The following is a 27,019-nucleotide window of genomic DNA, read 5'->3' on the forward strand; positions in this document are numbered from 1 at the left end:
AGGTTAGTCCATTTGGGCCTTCAGTGTCCTGGTGGTGATTTTGTCCTTCTCAGTGATGTGGATGATGACTCCCATGCCTGACCCTGCACCCCAGTCCACAGCATTCAGCATGGCTTGGGAGATGGTTTCAAACAGGTGTTCTGGATCCATGTTGGGTTCCCAGAGGGACTCACACATTCCGTACATTTGTTCGGCATAGCTGCCATTGACCACAAAGTCATCAGTCACCATGGGGCAGCCGATGAGGTCTAGAGAGCAACTGAAGGGCTTAAAGGTCTTCAGGTCCAAACCAGCAATGACTGGCTCAGTGTAGTAGGGGCCAAAATGTTTCTCATACAAGGGGTTGGCCACCATGCTCGTGAAGGTATAAGGCTCGTGAAGGTATCTGCTGACCTTCCTTCAACTCATATAGGTTCAGCCGGAACTTGAGGCACTGGGAAACTGTCTGGATGTCAGTGGCAAGCCCGGCCAGACCGATGTACAACCAACCACCCATGGGAAAGATCTCCTGGAAGTCCGTGGTCACCATCTGGGCCTGGATCCCGAAGTGCCTGTCTGCAGCGATGGCCACACAGTTCTTCCCCTTCATGGCCATGATGGCTCCTCCGTTATAGGACATAATAGACATGATTGTGTGGTGTACGAGGACCCCTCCATTGCCGGAGCAATTCCAGTAAACCGGGTCTAGCCTTCACTCCTGCCCATCATTTCTGACATTTAGACTCTACATAGAGGGTCTTGAGATTCCAGGCCTTTACTCATCCTGCATCCCCTACCTACTTGGATGAATATTAATATTTACAATAACAGAGAAAAGTTCTCCAGAATGTCTGGGAGGTGAAAGAAGTTAAATAAATGGAAAGTGTTGTTATTGTTTGCACCATACTCTAGTTCTTCCAAGGGCCAGCTTCTAAACCTTTCCTGAACATCTCTTTTCTGATGATGTCTCCTCTACAACTCGAGATCGTGCTCTTGTCACTTTTCCATGGACATGGCCACCGCTTTCTAACTGGCTTCTCTGACCCTCCTTTGTCCCCTTTAGATCCTTTCTGCCAGCATGGTGATCTCCCTGAAATGCAATTTTGTCCATGTTACTCTTCTGCTGAAAACCTCCGGTGCTGCTCTATTGTTTCAACATGGGAGAGTTTGAGATTCTCAGTAGGACTTAAGATTTCTCTGTGACCCACCCCCTCCCTACTGCTCCAGCTCCATTGCCTGCCATTCCCAGTTTTACCCTGGAGTTTTCCAGGAACACAAACTACTAGTGGTTGCCACAGCACCCCGAGCTCTGTTGCCTCCATGCCCTTGGCTGTGCCATTCTGATGGCCTGGAAAGCCCTTCCCAGCCTGTGCAATGTCTTCCTCTAAACTCAGTTCCTGAGTCTCTACCACGTCCCATGCTGAGTAGGTGCCCTGCCACACTGCCCTGGGCATCCTTAGCACTGCCCATGCCCTCTAATCCTGCATGGCCTGCCCGCTTTGTTGGAGTGTCAGATTTTTGAAGACAAGAACTGCATCAATCTAGCTCACTTTTACATCCTCAAAACTCAGCCCACAGTAGGAGCTTAATCAATGCTGATGAATAAATAAATCACGTCTCCAATTAGAAAGTAACTTTCCTGGTCCAGTACTATACCCTTCTAAAAAAGAGATGAGTAGGTGGAATTGAACAGAGCTCTTAGCTGTGCAACTCCAAGCTTTGTGAAGCTGGAGGGCTTCTGCTCACTGTTTTCCTGGGGATAGGCTTGGCTAGAAACTCATTTTGTCCCATTCCTTCTCCAGCATTTCACACTGAAGTGGCTTCTATTTTTCTTCCTTTTCTTTTTTTTTTGGAGATGGAGTTTCACTCTTGTCATCCGGGTTTGAGTGCAATGGTGCAATCTTGGCTCACTGCAACCTCTGCCTCCCAGGGTCAAGTGATTCTCCTGCCTCAGCCTCCCAAGTAGCTGGGATCACAGGCATGCGCCACCACACCTGGCTAATTTTTGTATTATTAGTAGAGATGGGGTTTCACCATGTTTGACAGGCTGGCATTGAGCTCCTGACCTCAAGTAATCTACCCACCTCGGCCTCCCAAAGTGCTGGGATTATAGGCGTGATCCACAGTGCCTGGCCTGGGTTCTTTTTCTCATCACAGTTGCAGTAACCATATGACCTGGACTGTCTGAGGTCAACCATTCTGTCTTTGGCCCTGTTATATGCACCCGCATTGTGAGACCACAGTCCTGATTGAAGGTTTAGGTGCTGTGGCTACCCTGCCCACAGCTCTGGATTCCCAGCCCTTTTGATTCTTTGGAAAAAGGAGATTTGCACAGATCAGATGAGAAGACCATGGGCAGTATGGGGTGGAGAGAATGATGGCGTGTCAGGCATTTATTCAGCACATTGTGTTGTACCAGGCCCTGGTGAGGTTCTGGACACACGGTGGGGAGTGCAGCAGACTCATTCCTTATGTGCAAGGAGCTTACAGTTCAGTACAGAAGACACACATTCATCAGAAACTCGCCCAAATCAAGGTGAAGCTGTAACTATGAGAAGTGTGACAGATCCATGGAGTTGGTAGGGAGAGTTTGATGCAGGGAGGACAGGTCTTCCATGGGAAGACAGTTGAAGGAGGAGTTGAATAGTAAAAGGGGAGGGGCTGGAAGAGCTTATGATGGGGGAACTGGCTGTGGAATGAGGCTTGCCAGGAGCAGAGATCCTATGCAAGACCTTGAAGGCAGGTCTAAGGTGTGGGGGCTTTATCTTAAGAGCCGTGGGAAGCCACTGAGAGTTTTAAGCAGGGGTATGAGTTGATCACATTTATGTTTGGAAACGAATCTTCTCCGGTTACTATGTGGAAAGCAGATTGGGGAAAACTCTCGCTTTCTCAATAAGAAGGCAGTGAGCAGAAACCTCTTAGAGTGTTCGCCAGTCATTTCTGCTGCTCCCCTCCCCCTGTAAGCTACACCAGAGCATGAGGAATTGTCCGTTTGGTTCACTGATGTATCCCAAGCAACTAAAATTGTGCCTGGCATGTAGCAATTGCTTCCAAAATGCATGCATGCTTCAAAAATTCCCAAGAGCTTCAGGGCAGGTTTATGTCAATCTCGGATCCTTGATTGACTAAGTAAGGCATCAGTCATCTTGATTCATTTGACCAACTTGTACCGGGACCTAGCATGTGTCAAGTGGAGGATACAAGGGATCTTATTGCCTCAAGGGGAAGAGACAACAATCACGGAAGTGGCAAGTGCAGGATAACAATAAGGGCTCAACTGTCCACAGCGCACAATAATGAGTTCATAAAAAATGGATTTGCTGGACGTTTCTTGATCAAGGTCAGGAAAATCTCACTCTGTATTACTTCGTTTTCATGCTGCTGTTAAAGACATACCCGAGACTGGGAAGAAAAAGAGGTTTAATTGGACTTACAGTTCCACATGGCTGGGGAGGCCTCAGAATCATGGCGGGAGGCAAAAGGCACTTCTTTTTATTTATTTATTTTTTTTGAGACGGAATCTCACTTTGTCGCCCAGGCTGGAGTGCGGTGGCGCGATCTCGGCTCACTGCAAGCTCCGCCTCCCGGGTTCACGCCATTCTCCTGCCTCAGCCTCCTGAGTAGCTGGGACTACAGGCGCCCGCCACCATGCCAAATTTTTTGTATTTTTTTTTTTAAGTAGAGACAGGGTTTCACCGTGTTAGCCAGGATGGTCTTGATCTCCTGACCTTGTGATCCGCCCACCCCAGCCTCCCAAAGTGCTGGGGCAAAAGGTACTTTTAACATGGCGGCAGCAAGAGACAATGAGGAAGACCCAAAAGCGGAAACCCCTGATAAACCCCTCAGATTTCGTGAGACTTATTTACTATCACGAGAATAGCACGGGAAAGATGAGGCCTATGATTCAATTACCTGCCCCTGAGTTCCTCCCACAACACGTGGGAATTCTGGGAGATACAATTGAAGTTGAGATTTGAATGGGGACACAGCTAAACCGTATCAGCATCTGCTTTTGGTAAGCTGCATGACCTTGGGCAAGTAGCTTTAACTTCTCAGAGCATCACTTTCCTCACCTGAAAAGTGGAGATGGTAAGAGCTGATTTGCAGGGGTTTTTTGAAGATTAAATGAGATCACTCTTGGATATCACTTTGCTAAGGGGCTGGCACATAGTGGACTACCCAGCCATGCCACTGTTCCGTTCCTCCTTCTTCTTTCTCCTCCTTCCTATTCCTCCTCCACTTCCTCTCTTGTTGTTGCTATTATTATTATTATTATTATTATTATTATTATTATTAGCTAGCCAGGCTGCCTGTATTTCTCCAGAAAACCATTACCCATGGTTTAAAAAATCCACCCTTGGCCAGGTGCGGTGGCTCACGCCTGTAATCCCAGCACTTTGTGAGGTCGAGGCGGGCGGATCACAAGGTCAGGAGATGGAGACCATCCTGGCTAACACAGTGAAATCCCGTCTCTACTAAAAATACAAAAAAAATTAGCCGGGCTTGGTGCTGCGCGCCTGTAGTCCCAACTACTTGGGAGGCTGAGGCAGGAGAATGGCGTGAACCTGGGAGGCGGAGCTTGCAGTGAGCCGAGATCGCCCCACTGCACTCCAGCCTGGGTGACAGAGTGAGACTCTGTCTCAAAAAAAAGAAAAAAAAAAGAGTAAAGAAAAAATATCCATCCTTGCTTCTACTCTCTTAGAGGTACATAGAGTTGCCCACATGAGAAGCAGCTCAATTACGATTGTTGAATGCACGGCCTCATCACTTTTGGTTTGGAGCTCACAGTTGAAACCATGTTTGTCTCCTCTGTCCTCCATGGATTAATATGTGCAGCCTGTCTCTCCTAATCAGATGTCACTGTGGCCTCTCATGGTATCCCCTGAGTAGTCACTCTCTAGAGAATGGCCACCCCTCCAGCCCTTGGGGTACTCTCCTATGGGCCACTTCAAAGGGAGTTTTGCCCACTCCTCATAGCCTATATTTTAAGTCAAATCATTTGAAATAAACCCTCCAAACTGGGTGGAAAATCTCCCTAGGCATTTTTATGTGAAGTGGAAACAGAAAATCTTATTTTTATAGAAAGACTCCTCCGGGATCTCACTATCTAGTAGAGGAGACTGGGGCAGCCCTGAGGTTTGTGTTACAAGAAAGGCTTAGGAGGGAAAGGCATCTAGGCCAGCTTCCTGGGAAGGTCACATAAATTCCTGCTTAGCATTCAGCGTAGGCTGAGGGCACACCTTCAGGAGACAGGAGCAAACAGACTCCAGCTCCTCTTACATATTCTTCCAAAGCAGTTTTGGTGAGTACCAGGACCAACTGCTGTTGAAATGCACACCCACTCACCTCACAATGTGGCCCAGAAGGAACCAGAACCCAATAGGAGAGGGGCAGAGTTATAAACAACTCCACTGGCTACATCACACTGTGCTTATCGCTGCAAATATTGACTCTGGAGGATCAAACAAGTGGCCAAAAAAACAATAATATTTTCCCCAGAGAGAAGGTCTTGTTCCAGACAGCCAGGATCAAGTCGGATGGGCAGGCAGTGACAGATGGCACAATGCAAGATGAAGGTCTCCATGCAAGGGTGCTGCTCTCACGTGGTAGGTCCCCTTGGAACTGCTATGCCCAGGGAAGGAGAGACCAGACTCAGGGTGCCATCAGGTGGTCTTAAAGAACACAGGGCATCCCATATCGTGGATCAGAGTTTTCAAAGTCAAGAGATTGCTCCAAGAGGCAAATGTCCACAGCAAAGATCCGACTCCAGGTTTGGCAAACATTGACCTGAATCCCTTCTTTGGGTCAGACATCCTCCCAGAAACCTCCAAGAACGATTCCACACAATCCTTACAAAAGCCTCATGAACTAGGTGTTCTTACTCCATTTTGCAGATGCAAAAACTGAGGCTCCTAACAGTTTGATGACTTGCAAAATAGGTCACATTGTAGGTTATCTGGCAGAGCTGGGATAAGGAATCCCCAGTAAGTGCCTCTAAAGTGTGCTGTGCTTGTTCTGGTTGTTTCGAGCTCTGAGTTCTTCTGTGTTACAACTCAAATGCCCCTTACACAGTGAAAGTCCAGAGAGCAGGATTCTGGACAAAGAGCAGGAACTGAGGTCATTGATTGGCTAAGCCTCAGGGTTGTTTACTATTTTGTAAAGATGTGGATAGAAATAATTATTGATTCTGCATTCTGGCTCTTGGGCAGAAGGCACAGTTTTGAAAGTATCGGCAAGATGCACAATGCTGCACCCTAGCCATGCAGTGTGTGTTTGTGTGTGGGTGGGTGGGTGTGTAGGTGTGTGTGTGTGTCTAGTGCAATTGTGGTAGAGGTTTCATTGTGACCCTCTAAAACCTCCCTTCTGCCCAACCCCCAGACAATGATACCTTACAGCAAGAGCAAGCTTGTCCAACCTGCGGCCCAGGATGACTTTGAATGCAGTCCAACATAAATTCGTAAATTTTCTTAAAACGTTATGATATTTGTTTGCAATTTTTTTTTTTTTTAGTTCACCAGCTATCATTAGTGTTAGTGTATTTTATGTGTGGCTAAAGACAATTCTTCTTCCAATGTGGCCTAGGGAAGCCAAAAGATTGGACACCCCTGCCTTAGAGTCCCTTGGCCACTGATTATTATTATATCATAGCAGAGTCACCTCGGACTCTGCTCTATAGAAGGAAAGTGCTGGGTCATAGAAGGAGGCCTTTAGTGGATCAGGCCTTCAGGGGATCAGGAGGTGGTGGGAGGATGAAGATAATAAGAATGGAGGAAAAAGAGTCATAGAACACAGAGAAAGAGAGAGAGAGAGAGAGACCAACCCCAAGATAAGCTACAATGTGACAGAGAGAAACAGCAATGTAAGAGATAGAAATAGTTGCACTGTGACAAGTTGCTGAGAGGAGAGGGAGAAACACTTTACAGAAAGTGAGCAAGAGAAGTTTCACTGGAGGCGGCAGTGGGAAAGATTTCAAGTGGGAAGTTGGTGCACATGGAGAGCTGTGGATGAGAGGGGGTGATGGACCGCCGTAGAGAGGACTCGGAGAGATGGTGGGTGCTGGGCACTGTGGGACACCACAGAGACACGGTGCTGCTGCTACCCGTGGTCCCGAGGCCCTGCCAACCACCAGCAGCCTCCAGAAAAGTCGTTTCCAGCAGGCACCTGTTGTCCACGGCTGAAGCCCAAGGGGAATGTGGAGTTCAGATGTGGCAGAGAGAAAAAGGATCCCAGAAACACCTTCACGACTGAGGAGACAGAGCTCTGATTTCTAACACCACCTCCAGGAAGTCCTCCCAGCCCACAATTTAGGCTGCAGAACTGCAGAGTTCCCCATGATTCATCTAGAGCCTCATCGTCCCTTTGCGTTGCCTTCATAGCTCTGTAGAATTATAATTAGGGTTATAATTCTCTATAGGCCTTTTTTATTTGTGTTTTTCCTGTGGGCGTGTATTGTTTCTTTTAATAGTCTGTACATTTCTCTACTATTTCTATCTCCTTTGCAGTATCTGGTGCAGGGCTTCTGTTCTTTTGGGTATGTATAACACTTTACTTCTTCCCCTTTAGCAATTTATTCTTTTACAAAATTCCTAGCTTATTACATCTTATGCCATTCTCCTGGCCATGTCCTTTGTTAAAAATCCCCTTCCTACTTGATAGCTCTTTATACTGTCCGTTGCCCTCCATGAGGTGTTTATTATCTCATGAAGGCAGAGCAGAAGTTATTATTCCTGTTTTAAAGATGAACGGACTGAGTCTCAGAGACATGTCTATTACTTAACTTGGCCAAAAGATTAAAATATCTTCTACATTGTGTAGCAATATACAGCATACAAGCTGATTTTAGGTGGTATTAGAAGGAAGATCTCTTATTTATGTATTTTGTCTTTATGTGTAATAGGAAAATAATATATTAAAGCTGTGTTTTGGGGCATATTATTCCTTGCAGTGTTTTTATTTCAATAAAATAAGTGTGACCTGGTGTGGTGGCTCACACCTGTAATCCCAACACTTTGGGAGTCCGAGGTGGGCAGATCACTTGAGGTCAGAAGTTTGAGACCAGCCTGGCTAACATGGTGAAACCCTGTCTCTACTAAAAATACAAAAAATTAGCCGGGCGTGGTGGCAGGCGCCTGTAATCCCAGCTACTTGGTAGGTTGAGGCAGGAGAATCACTTGAATCTGGGAGGTGGAGATTGCAGAGAGCCGAGATCATGCCACTGTACTCCAGCCTGGGTGAGAGTGCGAGACTCAGTCTCAGGAAAAAAAAAAAAAAATTAGCCGGGCATGGTGGCACGCGCCTGTAATCTCATTTACTCGGGAGTCTGAGACAGGAGAATCGCCTGAACACTGGAGGCAGAGGTTGCAGTGAGCCAAGATCACGCCACTACACTCCAGCTTGGGTGACAGAGCAAGACTTTGTCTCTAAATAAATAAATTGAGTTGATTTAAACATAAATATTAGAGAAATAATAATTGACGTGGTTCAAAGATAACGCACAGACTAGGAAGAAGTTCTTGAATGGCTGATGTTTGGGAAATACTGCTTGGTGTGAGCTCTGAGCCCAGTGGTGCTGAATTAGTTGTGTTTTCCTGCCTGGCCACAGTCAGGATGAAAAGGCAGGAATGCCAAGTAGAACGGCTGTTGCTTTGGGAGTTACAGGATCATCCAATTGCCCTGAGGGGTGAGCTTCTTTTCCTCAGGCTGCGATTCTTCCACCTATGCAAAAGAGAATCACCGAGGCTGCTCACTTGGAGGCATAGCAGGAGAATGAGAATGGAGTAACCTCTCTACCATCGGCAAAGCCAGGCAGGAGGGTTGTGGGGAGATGGGTGAGGGGACGGGGGCACAGGAATCAGAGAATACCAGTCTCTGCCCTCACTGAGCTTTCAATGTCATCAGGGAGATGGAGGTAGGGCACAAAAAAAAAACACAAAGCCACCTAAACTCAGATCTTAGGACAGCTTTGAGGGGGGCTCCACGCCTGGTGTTAGGAGGGAGGAACAGGCTAGATGAAGTTTGCCTCACCTTCAGGAAGGTGCTCTGCAAGGACTGAATCAGGAATCATTTTAGAAGAGAGTCTTCTCCTACAAAGAACGTTTCCAATCCCCAAACTGCCCTGTAAAGAGTCTCCAAATCGAGGGTTCTACTTTTCCCCTGGGGAGTGATTCTTTGCTACCTCCACCCCGCAATGGCTGTTTCCAAATTGGATTATTTCATCATTTCCTCCTATTCCTCCCCCCATTTCCCCTCTGTCTTGGTAGAGCAGTAACAGGCTCACCACCTGGCTTCTGATTAGAAAAGAGAGGCAGCGGTTTAATCACAGAGCAACAGAGAAACAAGGCCTGTCTGTGAAATTGCAGCATGTAGTCTATACATCCCTCTCCCAGGCGGGAAAGAGTTGGGGAGGTGGAAGGGTGCAGTTCAAACTCATTTCTCACCACCACCCAGCAGCAATTTCATCAGAAATCAAATGTGCCTACAGCAACTTCTTGCTTTCCATGTCATGACTCTCTGCTGAGGCAAGAGATTTCCTGGAAAGGGGAGTTAGGGCAATGAGTGTCTGCTGCATTGAGGGAAGGGAGTGAGTAGACAGGGGAAGGGGAGAGGGCTGTGTGCGCAGCTGGGCACACAGGGTCTGTAGCCCGCATTGCAGTACGCCTCTGCAGGGTGTGTGTGTGTGTGTGTGTGTGTGTATGTGTGTGTGTGTGTGTGTGTGTAGTGTGTCTATGGGGCAGGCTGGTGTCTGTGGGGTGTAAAGACAAGCTGATCAGTGAGCTTGTAATTTCCCATTGCCAGCCCCTTGGAAATGCTGGCTGGGTCGCTTTCCATCCTTTATTTGTTTAGCTTTGCCTGCTTCTCAGTGGCCTCAGGAGGGTGAGGGTGGGGGTAACAGGGAGATGAGATAATTGTGGGGGCCTAGACAAGTTTGCTCAGACAGTATTGTGTGGCTAAGACTATGGAGCTACTGAAAAAGAGAGAGAAACCAAGTACAATAATACTAAAAGTAAACATGAAGGCCGGGCACAGTGGCTCATGCCTGTAATCCCAGCACTTTGAGAGGCCGAGGTGGGTGGATCACCTGAGGTCAGGAGTTCGAGACCAGCCTGGCCAACACGGTGAAACCCTGTCTCTACTAAAAATACAAACATTAGCCGGGCATGGTGGCATGTGCCTGTAATCCCAGCTATTAGGGGGGCTGAGGTAGGAGGATTGCTTGAACCTGGGAGGCGGAGGGTGCAGTGAGCTGAGATTGTGCCACTGCACTCCAGCCTGGGCAACAGAGTGACACTCCATCTCCAAAAAAAAAAAAAAAAAAAAAAGTAAACATGAAGACTCCAAAACAAGGATCTGTTAGTGTTGAGAGGAGCTGAAGGTGGCAAGTATGCTGTCTTTCTCCAAGTAGCTGGCTAGGGAATGGGGCGAGCAGGGATTTGCTTGGAGGGGAGGGGGGAGCCAGCAGACAGATTTAGGATTAAGAAGTCTGCTGCATTTCAGGAGCTCCCCCATTGGAATAAGATGGGCTGTTGTTTGCCAGGCCTGAAAGTTTTATTTAATGATTCCAAATAGAATATCGCCAAACAGATGTAGTCTTGTTCCTCGAAAGAAAAGCTGCAGCAGGAAGCAGGGGGTGGGCCGTCCAGTGGAGGCCGCAGCGCAGCTCACATTGTCCACAGATGCCGCTCTCTGCTTGAAACCTTTCCCAGGCCCGTTCTCGCGGCATCTGCTTTGCTTCCTTCTGTCGCCTGTCTCTCTTCCTTTCTCCAAGACGTCTCAGGGTGCACGTCTGAATCTTGTCCTGACTGAACAGAGAGGGGCTGTCAGGGCCCGGCCACAGCTGGGTTGAGACTCTCCTCTGGGGACACTGGGGACTGGGAACACCTCACCCTGGAATCCTGGGAGGGAGTGGGGACCCTCATAAAGAACTTGACATTTGTGGAGCTGGCCTTTCTCACAGGCATTCTAGGGCTTTCTTGGGGTTACATGGATGGCTGCTCTAATGGGGGGTTGGTTGGATGCAGGCTGGGAAGTGATACTTCAGGCCCTATGTTATCTCCTGGGCATGGAAGCCTTTGAAAATCTGCTCTCTAAAACTGAGGAAGCCCTTGAGCAGGGGTGGACCAGCTACAGCCTGTAAGCCAATTCTGGCCGCCATCTGTTCTTGTAAATAAAATTTTATTGGAACACAGCCTGCTCATTTGTTTAAATATTGCCCTTGGCTGCTTTTGGGATATAATGGCAGAGCTGAGTCCTTGCAACCCCATGAAGCCTGCAAAGCTTAAAATATTTACCACAGCGCCCTTTACAGCAAAAGTTTGCCAACTTCTAATCTAGAAAATTCTGGCTGAGGGACGCTTTGCTCAACACCCCTTTCCGTCAGATGCAAAAGGCCCCTGTCCTGAGCCATCAAGGATTTCCACAACTCCTTTACCCCAACACAACCTTCCAAGAGGGGAGGGAAAAAACTTCTATTTGTTTGTAATGTGTTTAATGGGAAGTGCCTCTACCCAAGGCTTGGAGCTCTGTCTATAGTGCTCTTTGTAAAACTGTAAGCCCCAGAAGCTGGGCAGGACTCCTGGCCTGGTAGAGGGTTGACTCATTTATCCAAATTGGCCTGCCTCTGGAGAGCAGCAGTTGTCCCTTGCTTCCCAGGGAATGACCAGCAGTCGGAGGAGACAAGGGTGAGTGGAGTTGCCCCTCAACTCCTTGGAACAAGGCTCGGCTTCTATGCAGATGTCCCATCAGTGAGGAGGTGTGGATGCCGTGCCAATTACGCTTTCCATAGATGGTCTCCACAATATCTCTTTCCCACTCGCTATTTCTCCACCCCCTTGAACATGGGCTGACCTTCCGTGTGTCTAATAGGATGTTGGGGAAATGATGCTGCGGGACTTCTCAATGCCAAAAAGACTTGCAACTTCTGGGCCCAAGCGCGGTGGCTCACGCCTGTAATCCCAACAACTTGGGAGGCTGAGGCGGGTGGATCACCTGAGGTCAGGTGTTCAAGGCCAGCCTGGTCAATGTGGCGAAAACCTGTCTCTACTAAAAATACAAAAATTAGCTGGGCATGATGGCGCATACCTGTAATCCCAGCTACTCAGGAGGCTGAGGCAGGAGAACTTGAACCTGGGAGGCAGAGGTTGCAGTGAGCCGAGATTATGCCACTCCACTCCAGCCTGGGTGAGACTCCATCTGAAAAAAAAAAAAAAGACTTGCAGCTTCCATCTGGTCTCTTGGAGCACTCACTCTTGGGACACTCCCTCTCAAAACCCAGACCCAGCCACCATGCTCTGAGCACCTGAGCCACAGGAGAAGCCAGATGCAGGTGCTGTTGTTGACCAGCCAGCTCAGCTGACAGCCAGCAGCCGGCACCCACTGCCCCCAGGGGAGTGTGCAGCCCTCTTGGGTGTCAGTTGAGCTGGGCTTTCAGATGATGACTCCAGTCCCAGACACCGTCTGCTATAACTACATGAAACAGCCCACATGAGAACTGCCCAGCTGAATCCAGTCAACCCACAGAACCACAAGAAGTAAGATAAATGGCTGTTTCAAGACTTAAACTTTGGGATGGTTTGTTATACGGGAAAGGTCATGAGAACAAGGCAATGGCAGTGTGGGCTGTGAGGGGAATAGGGGATGAGGGTGGCCATCTGGTTAGTCCCAGGTGGGGTTCCATTGCTTTGGTCTGGAAAGCTTCCTCTAGTAGTAGAAGATTTGGACTTTTTCCTTCTGTGCCTTGATATCTCTTTTTTAGAGGAGAATCACCAAACTCCCTACCTACAAAATATAAATCAAGAAGGGATTTTTTTTTTTTTTTGAGACAGAGTCTTGCCCTGTCGCCCAGGCTGGAGTGTAGTGGCAAATCTCAGCTCACTGCAATCTCCGCCTCCCGGGTTCATGCCATTCTCCTGCCTCAGCCTCCCAAGTAGCTGGGACTACAGGCATCCACCACCATGCCTGGCTAATTTTTTGTATTTTTTTTAGTAGAGATGGGGTTTCACCGTGTTAGCCAGGATGGTCTCGATCTCCTAACCTCAGCCTCCCAAAGTTCTAAGATTACAGGCATGAGCCACCACGCCTGGCCGGAATTTTTTTTTTTTTTTTTTGAGCCTACAACATGCCAGGTGCTGAGCTCACAGGATCCTCACAACTACCCTTTGAAGTAGACATTATTGTTCGCACTAAAGATAAGGAAACAGAGGCTCAGAAAAGTCAGATGACTGGCTCGAAGTCATCCAACAAGCAAGTAGCAACGTCAGGATGCAAACTCGGATCTATTGTTGCATGTTTGAATATTAATTGAAACTGACAATTTCTATTGCTCCTGGAAAAACATCCTACAAAATAAATGTGATAAATAATACTTACATAGTACTTAAATGTTTTAGCTGTTGTTTTTAAGTCTTAAGTGCCTAAAATATTGTTATTCATATGCTCACAACAACCCTATGAGGTAGGTATTATCAGTGTCTCCATTTTATAGATGAGGAAACTGATACACAGAGAGGTTAAGAATCTTGGCCGGATAGGCCGGGTGGGGTGGCTCACGCCTATAATCCCAGCACTTTGGGAGGCCAAGGCAGGCAGATCACCTTAGGTCAGGAGTTCAAGACCAGCCTGGCCAACATGGTGAAACCCCGTCTCTACTAGAAACACAAAAATTAGTCAGGCATGGTGGTGCATGCCTGTAGTCCCAGCTACTCGGGAGGCTGAGGCAGGAGAATCACTTGAACCCAGGAGGTGAAGGTTGCAGTGAGTCGAGATCATACCACTGCACTCCAGCCTGGGTGACAGAGCAGGACTCCATCTCTAAAAAGAAAAAAAAAATAGAAAAGAAACTTGCCCGAGTTTACACAGCTAGTAAATGGTTGCATTAGTCAGGATAGCTAGCCTATATTACAATAACAACCCTCTCAAATCCTAATGGCTTAAAACAACAGAGGTTTAATTTACACTCATTAGCTGTTCAAGGCAGGAGGCTCTATTCTCTAATCCATACAGTCACTCAGGATCCAGGCTGGTGGAGACCCTGCCATATTGTAGCCTCACCATTTAAAACATGAAGAAGATAGAAACTGAGGAGTCATGTGGGTTTTGTTCCATTGCCTCAGGCTAGGAGTGACACGTCACTTCATCTCACTCACAGCTCACTGCCCACAACTAGTCACTTGTGACTGTGTGAGTTAAGCTTCTGTGTGTGAAGGAAGGAAAAGAGAATGGGATAAAGGTGAACATCAGCAGGCTCTACCACAGTAGTTTGAACCAAGACTTGAGCCTAGGTCATGTGGCTTCAGAATCCTTGCTCTTAATCACACTAAACAGCCTCTGTTAGTCATCTTTCCTTCATCCAGTGCCTAAGAACATGCAGTCCAATGCCCTCATCCTTCAGAAGAACTTGAGTAAACTCAGAGAAATTGAGTAGAGTGCCACAGCATGCCCAAGGCCACACACCCTGAGGTTGGCAGTAGGTCCTGAGTTAGAGTTGTCATTTCTTGGCTCCCCTGGAAGTAGTGGAAAGGTAAGGTTTTGACATACTAGTTGGATGACCACGGGCAGGTCACTTAAATTGTCTAAGCATCGTTTGACGCTTGTAAGAATTAAATGAAATAGCACCTGTAAAAGTGTCTGCACGGACTTACTGCTGTTAGTTTTGTTCCTTTCTTCCTGTTGTCACTGCACTTCCCTGCCTGTTACCCAGGCCATGCAGACCAGCCAGGCCTTCGACTTACAGTGCGGATAAGATTCCAAATCTCCACAGCTGGTTTCCATGCTTTCTTCCAGGCTTCTGAGGACCCTGTGCTCTGGTTTCTTCTATTTCTTTTCTATTACTTTTCTGTTACTCTTGAGCACACTTGCTGGAAGCAATATGCATCCAGTTCTCCCTCTCTTGCCTCATTACACTTTGGAGAACAACTCCAATCCCTTCCAACCAAGTAGTCCCTTTGAATTTCTCCTTCCTCTGCAAACATCTTCCCAGCTTTACAGAGAGGGGGACGTGGTGCTTTCTGACCTCACACTGAGGAACTCTCAACATCATACCTACTCCTGCACCATGCCAAAAGACATGGGTGCCTCCCACGTGCCTAATGCAATCATAATGGCAGGACTATCTTTGGCTGAGGGTTGCATACCAGGCAGTGGGTTAAGGATTTCACCTTGTTTTATTTACTCTTATTTAAAATTTTTGTTATTTTTTAAAATTAGAGACAGGGTCTCACTCTGTTACCCAGGATGGAGTGCAGTGCTGCGTTCCTAGCTCACTGTAACCTTGAATCCCTGGGCTCAAGCATCCTCCTACCTCAGCCTCCTGAGTGGCTAGGACTACAGGCACCCCCTGCCATCCCTGGAAAATTTTTTAATTTGAATTTTTTGTAGAGATGGGGTCTTGCTGTGTTGCCCAGGCTGGTCTCGAACTCCTGGTCTCAAGCAATTCTGCCTTGGCCTCCTGGAATGTTGAGATTATTGGCATGAGCCACTGTGCCCAGCCTAATTTACTCTGTTTTGTTGTTGTTGTTTTGAGATGGAGTTTCACTCTTATTTACCAGGCTGGAGTGTAGTGGCACGATCTTGGTTCACTGCAACCTCTGCCTCCAGGGTTCAAGTGATTGTCCTGCCTCGGCCTCCCCAGTAGCTGGGATTACAGGCGTGCACCACCACTCCCCACTAATTTTGTATTTTTAGTAGAGACGGGGTTTTACCATGTTGGTCAGGCTGCTCTTGAACTCATGACCTCAAGTGATCCACCTGCCTCAGCCTCCCAAAGTGCTGGGATTATAGGCATGAACCACACAGTGCCCAGCCTAATTTACTCTTTGCAACAAGTCTCTGAAACAGGTACTATTATCATCCCCTTATTACAGATGAGGAAACTGAGGCTGAGAGAGGTTAAAAAACTGGCCCCAAATTACATAGCCAGTAAGCAGAGGAGGTGGACATGAATCCAGGCAGCTTGGTCCCAAGGCCCTTTTTTGCTTAACTCCTACCTGCCTCCAGGGCCCACATTCTGATTCTGATTCTTTTCTTTTGTGTCCTTTCCATTTGGTCACTGTGGAGTCATCCAACCTGATCAGCAACTTCTAGATGGCACGGCTATACAAAGCCTAATCTATCATCTGGGAGGAGGCGCTTGGTTAAGATTTTCTGAGGACAAAGATGATGACAGTGATCGATCGAGTTGTTGACCTGGCACTTGTTGCTTGTTCAGGAAATCACCACGGAGCATGCAGCCCCAGCCTCAGTTTCACCACAGCACATTTTTCCATTCTTCATCTTTTCCATAATGATGTTCCCCAGATTTCCATTACGGAGTTTCTTACCAAGGAGCTGGGTCAGAAAAGCCAGAGGTCCTCACCCCTGTTCATTCTGTTTCAGGGTTCACCAAGGAGGAGGCTGTGCTGGTCTTTGGCAAATCCCAGGGGAATGTATAAAAACTAGAGGACATTTCCTCCGCTCAAGCAATGCTCTTATCCTTTTGTGCTTCTTCCCTTCCTCTCGAAACAACAACTAAAACTCAAACTCAAAACTCCTCCATGAAAAAAAAAGTATATGAGCCATCCATGGTGGCATGTGCCTGTCATCCTAGCTACTTGGGAGGCTGAGGCAGGGGGATCACTTGAGCCTAGGAGGTTGAGGCTACAAAGTGCTATGACTGTGCCTGTGAATAACCACTGCACTCCAGCCAGGGTGACACATAGTGACCCCATCTTTAAAAAAAAACTATGATGGCCGGGCATGGTGGCTCATACCTGTAATCATACCTAGACCTGGAATTTCTGGGTCATAGGGTACACATTTGTTCAGCTTCAGTAGACAGAGCCAAAAAGTTTTGCCAAGTAAATGTATGAACGTATACTCCTATCAGCAGTACATGGAGGTTCCACTTGCTTCCTATCCTTGCCAACAATTGGCAATTTCCATCTTTTCTCAATTTACCAGTTCTGGTTGAACACCTTCTTTATTCACCGTGGGCTATTCACAGTGGGGTTAATGTATGTATGATAAAATAGGAGGAATTTTTAAAATATGATTTCAACTTTTATTTTAGATTCAGGGGGTGCATGTGCAGGTTTATTATATGGGTTTGTGGCGTGATGCTGAGGTTTGAGGTATGAACGATCCCATCACCCAGATAGTGAGCCTAGTAGCCAACAGTTAGTTTTTCAACCCTTGCCCCCTCTGTCCCTCTCCATCTAGTAGCCCTCACTGTCTGTTGTTGCCATCTTTACATCTATGAGTACCCAGTGTTTAGCTCCCACTTATAAGTGAGAACACGTGGTATTTTGTTTTCTCTTTCTGTGTTAATTTGCTTGGGATAATGGCCTCCAGCCGCATCCATGTTGCTGCAAAGGACATCATTTCATCCTTTATTGTATGGCTGCGTAGTATTCCATGGTGTATATATACCACATTTTATTTATTCAGTCCACCATTGATGGGCACCTAGGTTGACTCCATGTCTTTGCTATGGTGAATAGTGCTGCAGTGAACATATGAGTACATGTGTCTTTTTGGTAAGATAATTTATTTTCTTTTAGCTATATACCGAGTAATGTGATAGTTCTGAGTACCTTGTGAAATCTCCAAACTGCTTTCTACAGTAGCTGAACTAATTTACATTCCCACCAACAGTGTATAAGCGTTCCCTTTCCTCTGCAGCCTTGCCAACATCTGTTGTTTTTTGACTTTTTAATAATAGCTATTCTGACTAGTGTGAGATGGTATCTCATTATGGTTTTGATTTGCATTTCTCTGATGATTAGTGTTAAGCATTTTTTCATATGTTTATTGGCCACTTGTCTGTCTTCTTTTGAGAAGTGGCTTTGCCCACTTTTTAATGGGGTTATTTGCTTTTTTCCTTGTTGAATTGTTTCTGGATATTAAACTTTTATCAGATGCATAGTTTGCAAATATTTTCTCCCATTCTGTAGGTTGTCTGTTACTCTGCTGATAGATTATTTTGCTGTGCACAAGCTTTTTAGTTTAATTAGGTCCCACTTGTCAATTTTTGTTTTTGTTGCTATTGCTTTTGAGGCCTTAGTCATAAATTCTTTCCCAAGGATGATGTCCAGAATGGTGTTTCCTAGGTTTTCTTCTATAATTCTTACAGTTTGAGGTCTTACACTTAAATCTTTAATCCATCTTGAGTTCAGTTTTGTATATGGTGAGAGGTAGGGGTCCAGTTTCTTTCTTCTGCATATGGCTAGCAAGCTGTCCCAGCACTATTTATTGACTAGGTACTTTCCCCATTGCTTATTTTCTCAACTTTGTAACATTATGTCTGGGTTCTCTATTCTGTTCCATTGGTCTATGTGTCTGTTTTTGTACCAATGTCATGCTGTTTTGGTTCCTTAGCCTTATAGTATAGTTTGAAGTCAGGTAATGTGATGCCTCTGACTCTGTTCTTTTTGCTTAGGATTGCTTTGTCTATTTGCACTCTTTTTTGGTTCCATACGAAAAATACAACAATTAGCTGGGCATGATGGTGGACACTTGTAATCCTAGCTACTCTGGAGGCTCAGGCAGGCGAATCGCTTGAGCCTGGGAGGTGGAGGTTACAGTGAGTTGAGATCACACCATTGCACTACAGCCTGGGCAACAGAGCGAGACTCTGTCTCCAAAAAAAAAACAAAAACAAAAAAAAACAAAAACACAAAAACAACTGCTTATTGTAAGTTTTCATTTATGTGAAAACTCATCCACGCCAGTAGAAGTCAGGACAATGTTTACCCTTGCAGGGCATGGGGATAATAACCAGTAGGGGCATGAAAGGTTTTCCATATGCTGTTAACGTTCTTTTCTTTATTATTTATTTATTTACACAGCATCTCACTCTGTCATCCAGGCTGGAGTGCAGTGGCATAATTACAGCTCACTGCAGCCTCTACCTCCTGGGCTCAAATGATTTTCCCACCTCAGCCTCCTGAGTAGCTGCGACTACAGGCATGTGACTACAGGCATGCGCGACGCCTGGCTTATTTTTTTATTTTTTGTAGAGACAGGGTTTCACCACATTGCCTAGGCTGGTCTTGAACTCCTGGGCTCCAGTGATCTTCCTGCATCCACCACCCAAAGTGTTGAGATTACAGGCGTAAGCCACTGTGCCTGGCCAATGTTCTTCTTGATCTGGGAGCTGGTTATATGGTGCGGTCAATTTGTGGATATTTATCTAGTTTATCTACTTTTTTTTGCATGTATATTTCAATAAAATATTTTTAAAAAACATTCCTCTCCTGATGACTTAGTGGAGAAAATCTCAGCTTGGGTTTGGCTTAACTTGAATGCTTCTTCTAAATTGTCTCATCTTTCTTAACTCGGGAAGAGTGTGCCAGCTTCAGAAGCTTCAGCAGGCAACAGTATCCAGCTCGAATCAAATAACATTGTCTTGTTTTCATTGTGTTTTATGGTTACCATCTATAGATGGCCATCAATACTACATTTCCATTTATGGTAGTGATATACAATTTCTTTTAAAAATGATCGTAAGCAAAAAAAAAAAAAAGAGTGAATTGCCTTACTTTAAAAAAATTATGTAAATAATAGTACAGGTGGTACCTAGTTACGGTAAACCATGTAAGGGTGGGGTTTATAAAACGCGGTTGAGATGGAAAAAGGCAGGGATTAAGGGGAAGGGAGAAAACCAGTCTTAGCCTGTCCCCATCTCTCAACCAATCCTCACTGCTGGGCACAGACAGGCTCTCAAGCCTGAGGACATACCTTTGCAGAGGACTCATGAGAAATCTAAAGTGAAGAATGCTCCAGGAACAATGGGATGGGGCAAAGCCAGAGACAACAAGCGGAGAACCTGGATTCACTCAACAAATATTCTTTGAGTATCTCTGTGCAGGCACCGTTCTAGCCCTGGGCCTACAGTAATAAGCAAAATGGTTAAGTCGTAGGCCAGCCAGTAACCAGCTCTGGGTTCCGGGCTGAGTCCCCCTACTTCTCTAGGCTTCAATGGATTGAGGATGCTCTGTGATTCAAGCCTCTGTAGCAGCTGGCCTTTGGGGAGTGGGATTCTGAGTGCGGCTCAGGAGAGGTTAGGAAAAGCCTTAAAAACATGGGATTATTTTGTTATGTGTTTGCATGTATTTAGGGTGGGGAAGGGTAAAATTGGCCATTAACCTGGGAACTAGGAGAAAAGAATTGGGTGTGGCCTTCAGGCTCATTAGAAAGTGAAATATCATTGAGTACTTTGCATTTGTCAAGTCAGCATCACTTTGCCTGCTCATCTCCACTGCTCTTGGCTAAAAGATCAAGAACTTTAAAAGGAGGTGGAAAGAGAATGAATCCCAAAAGATAAGTGAGTAGCTGCATGGGAATGAATGAATCAATGCCACTCTTAGCCTCTTAATAGACTCATCACAGCCTTTCATTCCCAGCTCCTGGGCATTGCAATTAAGACAGAAAGAGAATGAGGGGCCCTGCCAGGAATATTTTGAGAGACTGTACTTTTCATTCACTCAACAAATATTTATTGAGTGCTTACCTGGTGCCAGGCAGTATTTAGACCTGTGGGCTGTCCAATTTGATAGCTACCTAGCCATACATGGCTATCAAGCATTTGAAATTTGGCTACTTCAAACTGAAATGTGCTGTATAGCATACACATCAGAACTTGAGGATTTAGTATAAGAAAAGGAATGTTAACTCTCTCAATTTTAGTGTTGATTACCCATTGAAATGATAGTATTTTGGATATACCGCCAAATTAAGAATATTATTAAAATAAATGTTATCTATTTCTTTTTACTCTATTTTAATATGGCTACTAGAAATTTACAATTGCACATGTGCTCACGTTTGCGGTTTGCAGTAGATTTCTATTGGACCGCGTTGTGCTAGACCCTGTGCCTACTCTGTAGGAGCTCAGTGGGTGGGACCAACAGAAACATGTTACAAAGCAGGCAGGAGACACCAGGGAGAATGAAGGTGGAATGACCACGATCCTTCCTGTGTCTTATTTTTACTTTTTTTAGATTGGCACTGTACATAGTGCTTTTTACTTCTTTTTTTTTTTTTTTTTTCCAGATCGGCACTCTACATAGTGCTAATGATTTTTTTTTTTTTTTTACGTTTTTTCAGATCGGCACTCTACATAGTGCTAATGATTTCCAGAAGTCCAGCTCTGTCCATCTCTGCCTCTGCTCAAACATGGATGCTGTATCCTTACTGCCCAGCATATTAAGCCAAAGCGCCACAGTCACCTGGATTTCCTGCCTCCCCTGCTGCTCTCTGCAAGCATCCTGCACTCTGGCTGAAGTGGACTTTCTGATCCCCAAACTCATTTTCCCATTTCTTTCTTTCTTTCTTTCTTTCTTTCTCTCTCTCTCTCTCTCTCTCTCTCTCTCTCTCTCCCCCTCTCCCTCTCCCTCTCCCTCCCTCTCTCTCTCTCTCTCTGTGTGTTTTGAGACTGATTCTTACTCTGTCACCCAGGCTGGAGTGCAGTGGTGCGATCTTGGCTCACTGCAACTTCCACCTCCTGGGTTCAAGTGATTCTCCTGCCTCAGCCTCCCAAGTTGCTGGGACTACAGGCGTGCATCACCGTGCCTGGCTATTTTTTTGTATTTTTAGTAGAGATGGGATTTCAACATGTTGGCCACGGTTGGCCAGGCTGGTCTTGAACTCCTGATCTCAGGTGATCTACCTGCCTCGGCCTCCCAAAGTGCTGGAATTACAGGTGTGAGCCACCGCGCCCGGCCCCATTTCTGTGTTTTTGCTTCAGGTGGTCCCTCTGCCTGTGCCCTTGCTAACCGTCCATTTCCTCTGGTAGAATTACAAGCTTCAATTTCAGTTCCGACTCACCCAAGAAACTCCCCTTTCCTCAACCACCACATCACCTCTCTACCAAAATATTTCTTTTCTTCAAAGCCTCTCATAAACATTTATTTATTTATTTTTTATCTTACCAAAGTCTTTCCCGATAACTCTTCCCAGCTTAGCATCTTAAGACCAGGAACTTGCCTTCCTGGAGGCATCTAGGTCACCTTCAGAGCCAGGTGGCCATTGGGTTAACTAGCTGTTGAACGGAATCAAACAGGCTCTGAGCCTTAAAGTCAGAAAGAGCCAGAGTGGAGGGGTCTGGTTGGGGAAGAGGGGCGCTGAGGTATAGGGAGATTAAACCTGCGGTGGAGGCAGCTTAATGGTCCATCTCTCACCCAGGGAATCTCTCTGACAGGGGTCTTTGTTAGGGTCACACTCCAGGAGATGGTTGATTATGGCTGAGTCCAGCCTGGAATGATGGGGGTTGGGGGCAGCTTGGGTAGATGACTCAGTAAATCAAACAGAACAATGAAAGGAGGTCATGCTTGTCCATCTGCATTATTGAAGACAGCCATAAATGGCCTTACCCCAGAGCGGGACTGTCACACCTGGAGAGCTGATCTGACCTCTCCAAGACCCCTGCAACTGGGTGTTCTGGGATCTGTCCTGCAACAAGTGCCTCTAGATTTGTAGGTGGGGGCCCAGGGTGCTAAGGGATTATTTTAGAGGGCGGAGAAGGGAGGGGGTCTGCAGAGGAAGGGGCAAGTTTTGCGGGGCACTTAGGGTTCTCATAGGTTGTAGTCACGAGCTCCCAGGTTTGGAAAACTGCAATAGTCACTAAGACCATTTGGGGCTGTTTGGGTCTAGCTGGGTCTAGACTGGTCTGAAACTCCGCAGGACCCACCCAACAAGAAGTCATTGTTCCAAGCCACGTGTCAGTGGTGGGTGATACCCCAGGATGGAAGGAGTTGGTATGAGCCGACTGAAATCTACTTGAAGGTCAAAACGGTGCCTTATGTCTTTTGTGTTCCCCAGCGGTTAGCCCAGTGCCGGCCACATGGGAAGCGCGCAAACGAAGTCCTCGCGAACTGAACTGAGAGCAGACAAAAGCACGCGCTCTTCTCCACCGCCACGCCGGTCCTACCCAAACCCGCGAGTTATCCGTATTCTCCTCCAGGAGTCAGAGTCAGGCCAGAAGAGTGCGGAGGGACGGGGCCCGGGAAAAGCAGGGAACCCCCAGAGCCCGTAGCCAACGCGGGGGTGGGCGAGCGGGCGTGCGCGCACTCACTAGCCGGCGCCAGGGAGTGTCGGGGGGAAGGGAGTGGTCTCCAAAAGGGGGAGGGGAGAAGGCAGGGGGCGGGGAGAAGCTGGCCCTTTAGGACCCGGCTGCGGCGGCGAGGGAGGAGGAAGAAGCGGAGGAGGCGGCTCCCGCGCTCGCAGGGCCGTGCCACCTGCCCGCCCGCCCGCTCGCTCGCTCGCCCGCCGCGCCGCGCTGCCGACCGCCAGCATGCTGCCGAGAGTGGGCTGCCCCGCGCTGCCGCTGCCGCCACCGCCGCTGCTGCCGCTGCTGCTGCTGCTGCTGGGCGCGAGTGGCGGCGGCGGCGGGGCGCGCGCGGAGGTGCTGTTCCGCTGCCCGCCCTGCACACCCGAGCGCCTGGCCGCCTGCGGGCCCCCGCCGGTTGCGCCGCCCGCCGCGGTGGCCGCGGTGGCCGGAGGCGCCCGCATGCCATGCGCCGAGCTCGTCCGGGAGCCGGGCTGCGGCTGCTGCTCGGTGTGCGCCCGGCTGGAGGGCGAGGCGTGCGGCGTCTACACCCCGCGCTGCGGCCAGGGGCTGCGCTGCTATCCCCACCCGGGCTCCGAGCTGCCCCTGCAGGCGCTGGTCATGGGCGAGGGCACTTGTGAGAAGCGCCGGGACGCCGAGTATGGCGCCAGCCCGGAGCAGGTTGCAGGTAACGCGGTCTGGAACAAGTAGTTGGGAGAAACTTGGAGGGCAGCGGAGAAGCCCGACGGGCGGCTGGACCTCACGGACTGTTTTAGGGGCGGCAGAGCCGAGACCTTGGACCAAATCAAGGGGGACTGTTGCTAGCGGGACGCGGAAGTCAGGCCCGGGGAGGGGAACTGGAGTTAGAGCAAGTGGAAGAGCCCTGGCGACTCATTTGGTGGGGATGAATGGGGAGAGGAAAGGCATCCCTGCTGCCATAGTCTTACCCGCGTGGAACGGACCCAGACTTCTATTCTGGAGGAGGGATTTGCTGAGAAGGGGGCCGGTGGTCAGATCCATGGGAGTAGGAACTCGAATCTTATTTGGGGCACTGCTTGAGGACCCAAGGGTCCTGGTGGGATCGCTGCTGGGAGGCGGAGGCTGCGGGGTGCCAGTGACACCAGGAACCTTGGAAGAGGAGAGGGAGCTAGGAGGAGGCACCGGCGTCCCAAGGGACCCTTCCTTCTACTGGGGTTGTGAGTTGGACAGAAAGGACTTGGTACTTTGTAGGATGAGTCGCTTAAGAGAAAAAATGAAAACGAACACTACTATTTCTCCATAGGGAACGAGCAGGGCTCTTGCTACCACGTTGAATGGAAAAATAAAAGGGAGGCATTTGGTAGGCGAGGGGTCTCCTAGCAGCTGAATCAATGTAACTTAAGCCCGATCGCCGGCTGCATTCCCTGGACGGGGGCAGCCAGGCTGTGCGGTTTCGCATCTGGGCCCCAGATCGAAAGGCAGGAGAGATGCGTTGCCACCCCCCACCCCCGCCCCTATCTTAAATTGAGGGACCCTTTCCTGTAGGATAGAATGAGGACCCGATATTCTTTGTTCAGGGGCCCTCATCCCTCCCAAAAAGTTATTTGAGGGACACAACCAGGCTCTAAGGAGGTTACTTTTTTTTTTTTTTTTTTTAAATTACGAAAGCCTCCTGCCCCAGTGGTCGGGAGGAAGCTGTAATTATTTTCTTTCCTCTTGGAGACAGTGGTGAAATGTGTCCACTGCCTGCTGCTGTTGTTGAAAAAGCAAGTGAGTCTTAAGTTTCTCAAACTTAAAAAGAAAAAGTGAAAAGAAGAATGCTTGCTTTTTAGCTTCTGAGGTCTTCGTAAACCCCCCACCCCATGCACCAACCCGCCTCCCTTCTCCTGGTCGGCTATTGTTTTTTTCCCTGTTCTCCTTGAGAATGGAATTAGGGGTCAGAGTTGAAATCTTTCTTCTGTTTCTCTAGCACATTTTGCTCTGGAGTACAGAGCAAGTTAGGGCTTCCTCTGAGTGGAGCCTCTCAGTCCCTTTCTTCTCCCTCGGCTCGCTTCCTTCCCTAGCCTGCCTGGAAGTTAACCCTTCCCTCCTGCTTCTCTTAGAAAGTAACAATAAAAGGAAAAAGCCCCCACGAAATCCTTTCACTGCGGGGTGCCTGTCCCCCAGTCATGCGTTCCTCCTCATCACCCCTCGTGGTCCACCGGGGAGGTGCTGTGCAGTTTCTGAGCTGAACTCTGACAAACTAAACATCTTCCTCAGCAGGGTGAACTTTTTGAAAGGCCTCTAAGTTCATAGGATGGTTTGGCTGCTGACTGTTTTAATAAAGTGTGTGATGCCTTTCCTTCTTTAACGTTTTACTTTTTTTTTTTTCTACTCTTCATTCGTCTTATTCTAAGCCTGAAACCCAATTCTACTTCCCAAATCCCTGAAGCCGGTTAGGGTCTTTAGCCAGGAACAGATGCGGCAGATTTTCTCCCATTCACTTTTCCCTGGAGCCTGAAGGGGGTGGGGGGTAGTTGTCAGGGGAGGCCAGGGACAATGGGGTGAGTTCATGGGAAGAATGTCACTCTGGATTTTCTGCCTGGTTATGGGACTCCCTTCCGCCAGCTTGCCCCAGCTGCGTTCTCCTCCCCAGTGCCCAGACGCCTTCCGCATTTTTGTGCACCAGCCTGGGAAGAGGGGATGTTAAGCAGGGGTGGAAGGTGGGGGGTGGGGCTGGAAGCTGAGTGGGTGCACTCAAAAGAAGTGACCAATGTCAGGGGTGCCTGAGAAAGAGTCGGGCTGGGGGAGGGGAGCACTTTGGGAAGGAGCCTGAGCTTGCAAGGGTGCAGGAGAAAAAGGGGTCAAGGTTGGAGGCTTTTGTGTGGGAGAGGGTCTTAGGCTGGGGCAGAGACTGGAGTCACTGGATGGAGAGTGCTGGGTCCGAGTTGGGTGGGGCCTGGCCCAGACGGAGATCTTAGCACCGAATCCTCTGCCTCCCACTCCATCTCCCGTCCCCTCTTCTCTCCCCTCCGAAGAATGAGCACCCCCCTCCAGCCTGCATTCCTCTTTGAGCAGGTTGCTTTTGAGAATTTTAAACATACCCTCTTATTTCGAGGCAGCGAACCTCAGCAGTTCCGGCTTTGCTGTTAGCTCTTTTGTCTTTGTTCCCGGGACTCAGGGGCTGTGTTGCTGCTGGCTTCCTGGGGATGGCAAGGATGCAGGGGTGGGGGTGGGCACATCAGTGGGTGGAAGGAGTGGGTGGTGGTGAGCCTGTATCCCACGGGGACGATGGGCTGGGGCTTGTTGGTTCAAAGAAACTGAGAAGTCAGACTTGGGGGAAGGGGTGGGTAGGCCTAGAAGAAAAACCGAAAGGAGACCCTGAGATCTGCTTGAAGTTGGGACTCTAAAAGCGTGTGTATGTGTTTGGTGGTGGAGTGGATAGAAGTGCCTAGAAATGTCAGGGTCGAGGAGGGAACAGGGTTGGGCCAGTCCAGGCCCTTTCAGAATTAAGGCTGGGCTAGACCGGTTCCTTCAGTATCTCCCCAGCCTCCTTCCCTACCGTGTACAATGCAGGGGATTATACTGAGGGGCGGGGCCGCCCGAGTGGCCGTCTGGCCCGCTGCACGTATAAAGGTGCTATAGAAATGTGTAGTCATTCAAAGTCCCAGGGCGGGCAGACAGGCAGGCAGGCAGGCAGGCGGGCAGGCGGGCCTGGGGAGGCTCTGCATCTGCAGTTGCCGGGGAAGAATAAAGGGGGGAAGAGGCGAGCACTGATTTACAGTGGTTCAGTGCAGCTTCAAAAAAAAGGGGGAAAAAGCAATGGGACTTCTGGCTCAGAGTACTGCTTTGCATCTCGTCTTGCATAAATTTGCATACTGAGTTCAAAGTCGTAAAATAGACTAGGGAAATGAGTGGGATCTACTGTCACTGATTGTTAACACCACTACCTTCCACCTCCCCTCCCCCGATCTGGACAGAACTCCCAGCACTAGTTCTGCTAAGCAGCGCTGCCTGAGTCACCAGTCACCACTGTTCATGAAAGAAGGAGATGGGGAAGCGCCT

The 27,019-nt window shown here is 48.2% G+C and overlaps 1 protein-coding gene and 1 pseudogene across 1 annotated transcript in view; one reads left to right on the forward strand and one right to left on the reverse strand.

Moving 5' to 3' along the window:
- Positions 1-3: 3 nt before the first annotated feature.
- On the reverse strand, positions 4-628 carry LOC101145644 (proteasome subunit beta type-3-like; annotated as a pseudogene).
- A 22,359-nt stretch (positions 629-22,987) lies between these two features.
- IGFBP2 (insulin like growth factor binding protein 2) overlaps positions 22,988-27,019 on the forward strand; it is a 31,177-nt gene continuing 27,145 nt past the window's right edge. Inside the window, exon 1 of the mRNA XM_031008771.3 lies at positions 22,988-23,684. Within this exon, the coding sequence (XP_030864631.1) occupies positions 23,243-23,684 (442 nt within the window). The 5' untranslated portion in view covers positions 22,988-23,242. The remainder of the gene's footprint in view (positions 23,685-27,019) is intronic.

The sequence above is a fragment of the Gorilla gorilla genome, chromosome 11, assembly GCF_029281585.2.
Source record: "Gorilla gorilla gorilla isolate KB3781 chromosome 11, NHGRI_mGorGor1-v2.1_pri, whole genome shotgun sequence".
NCBI classification, from domain to species: Eukaryota; Metazoa; Chordata; class Mammalia; order Primates; family Hominidae; genus Gorilla; species Gorilla gorilla.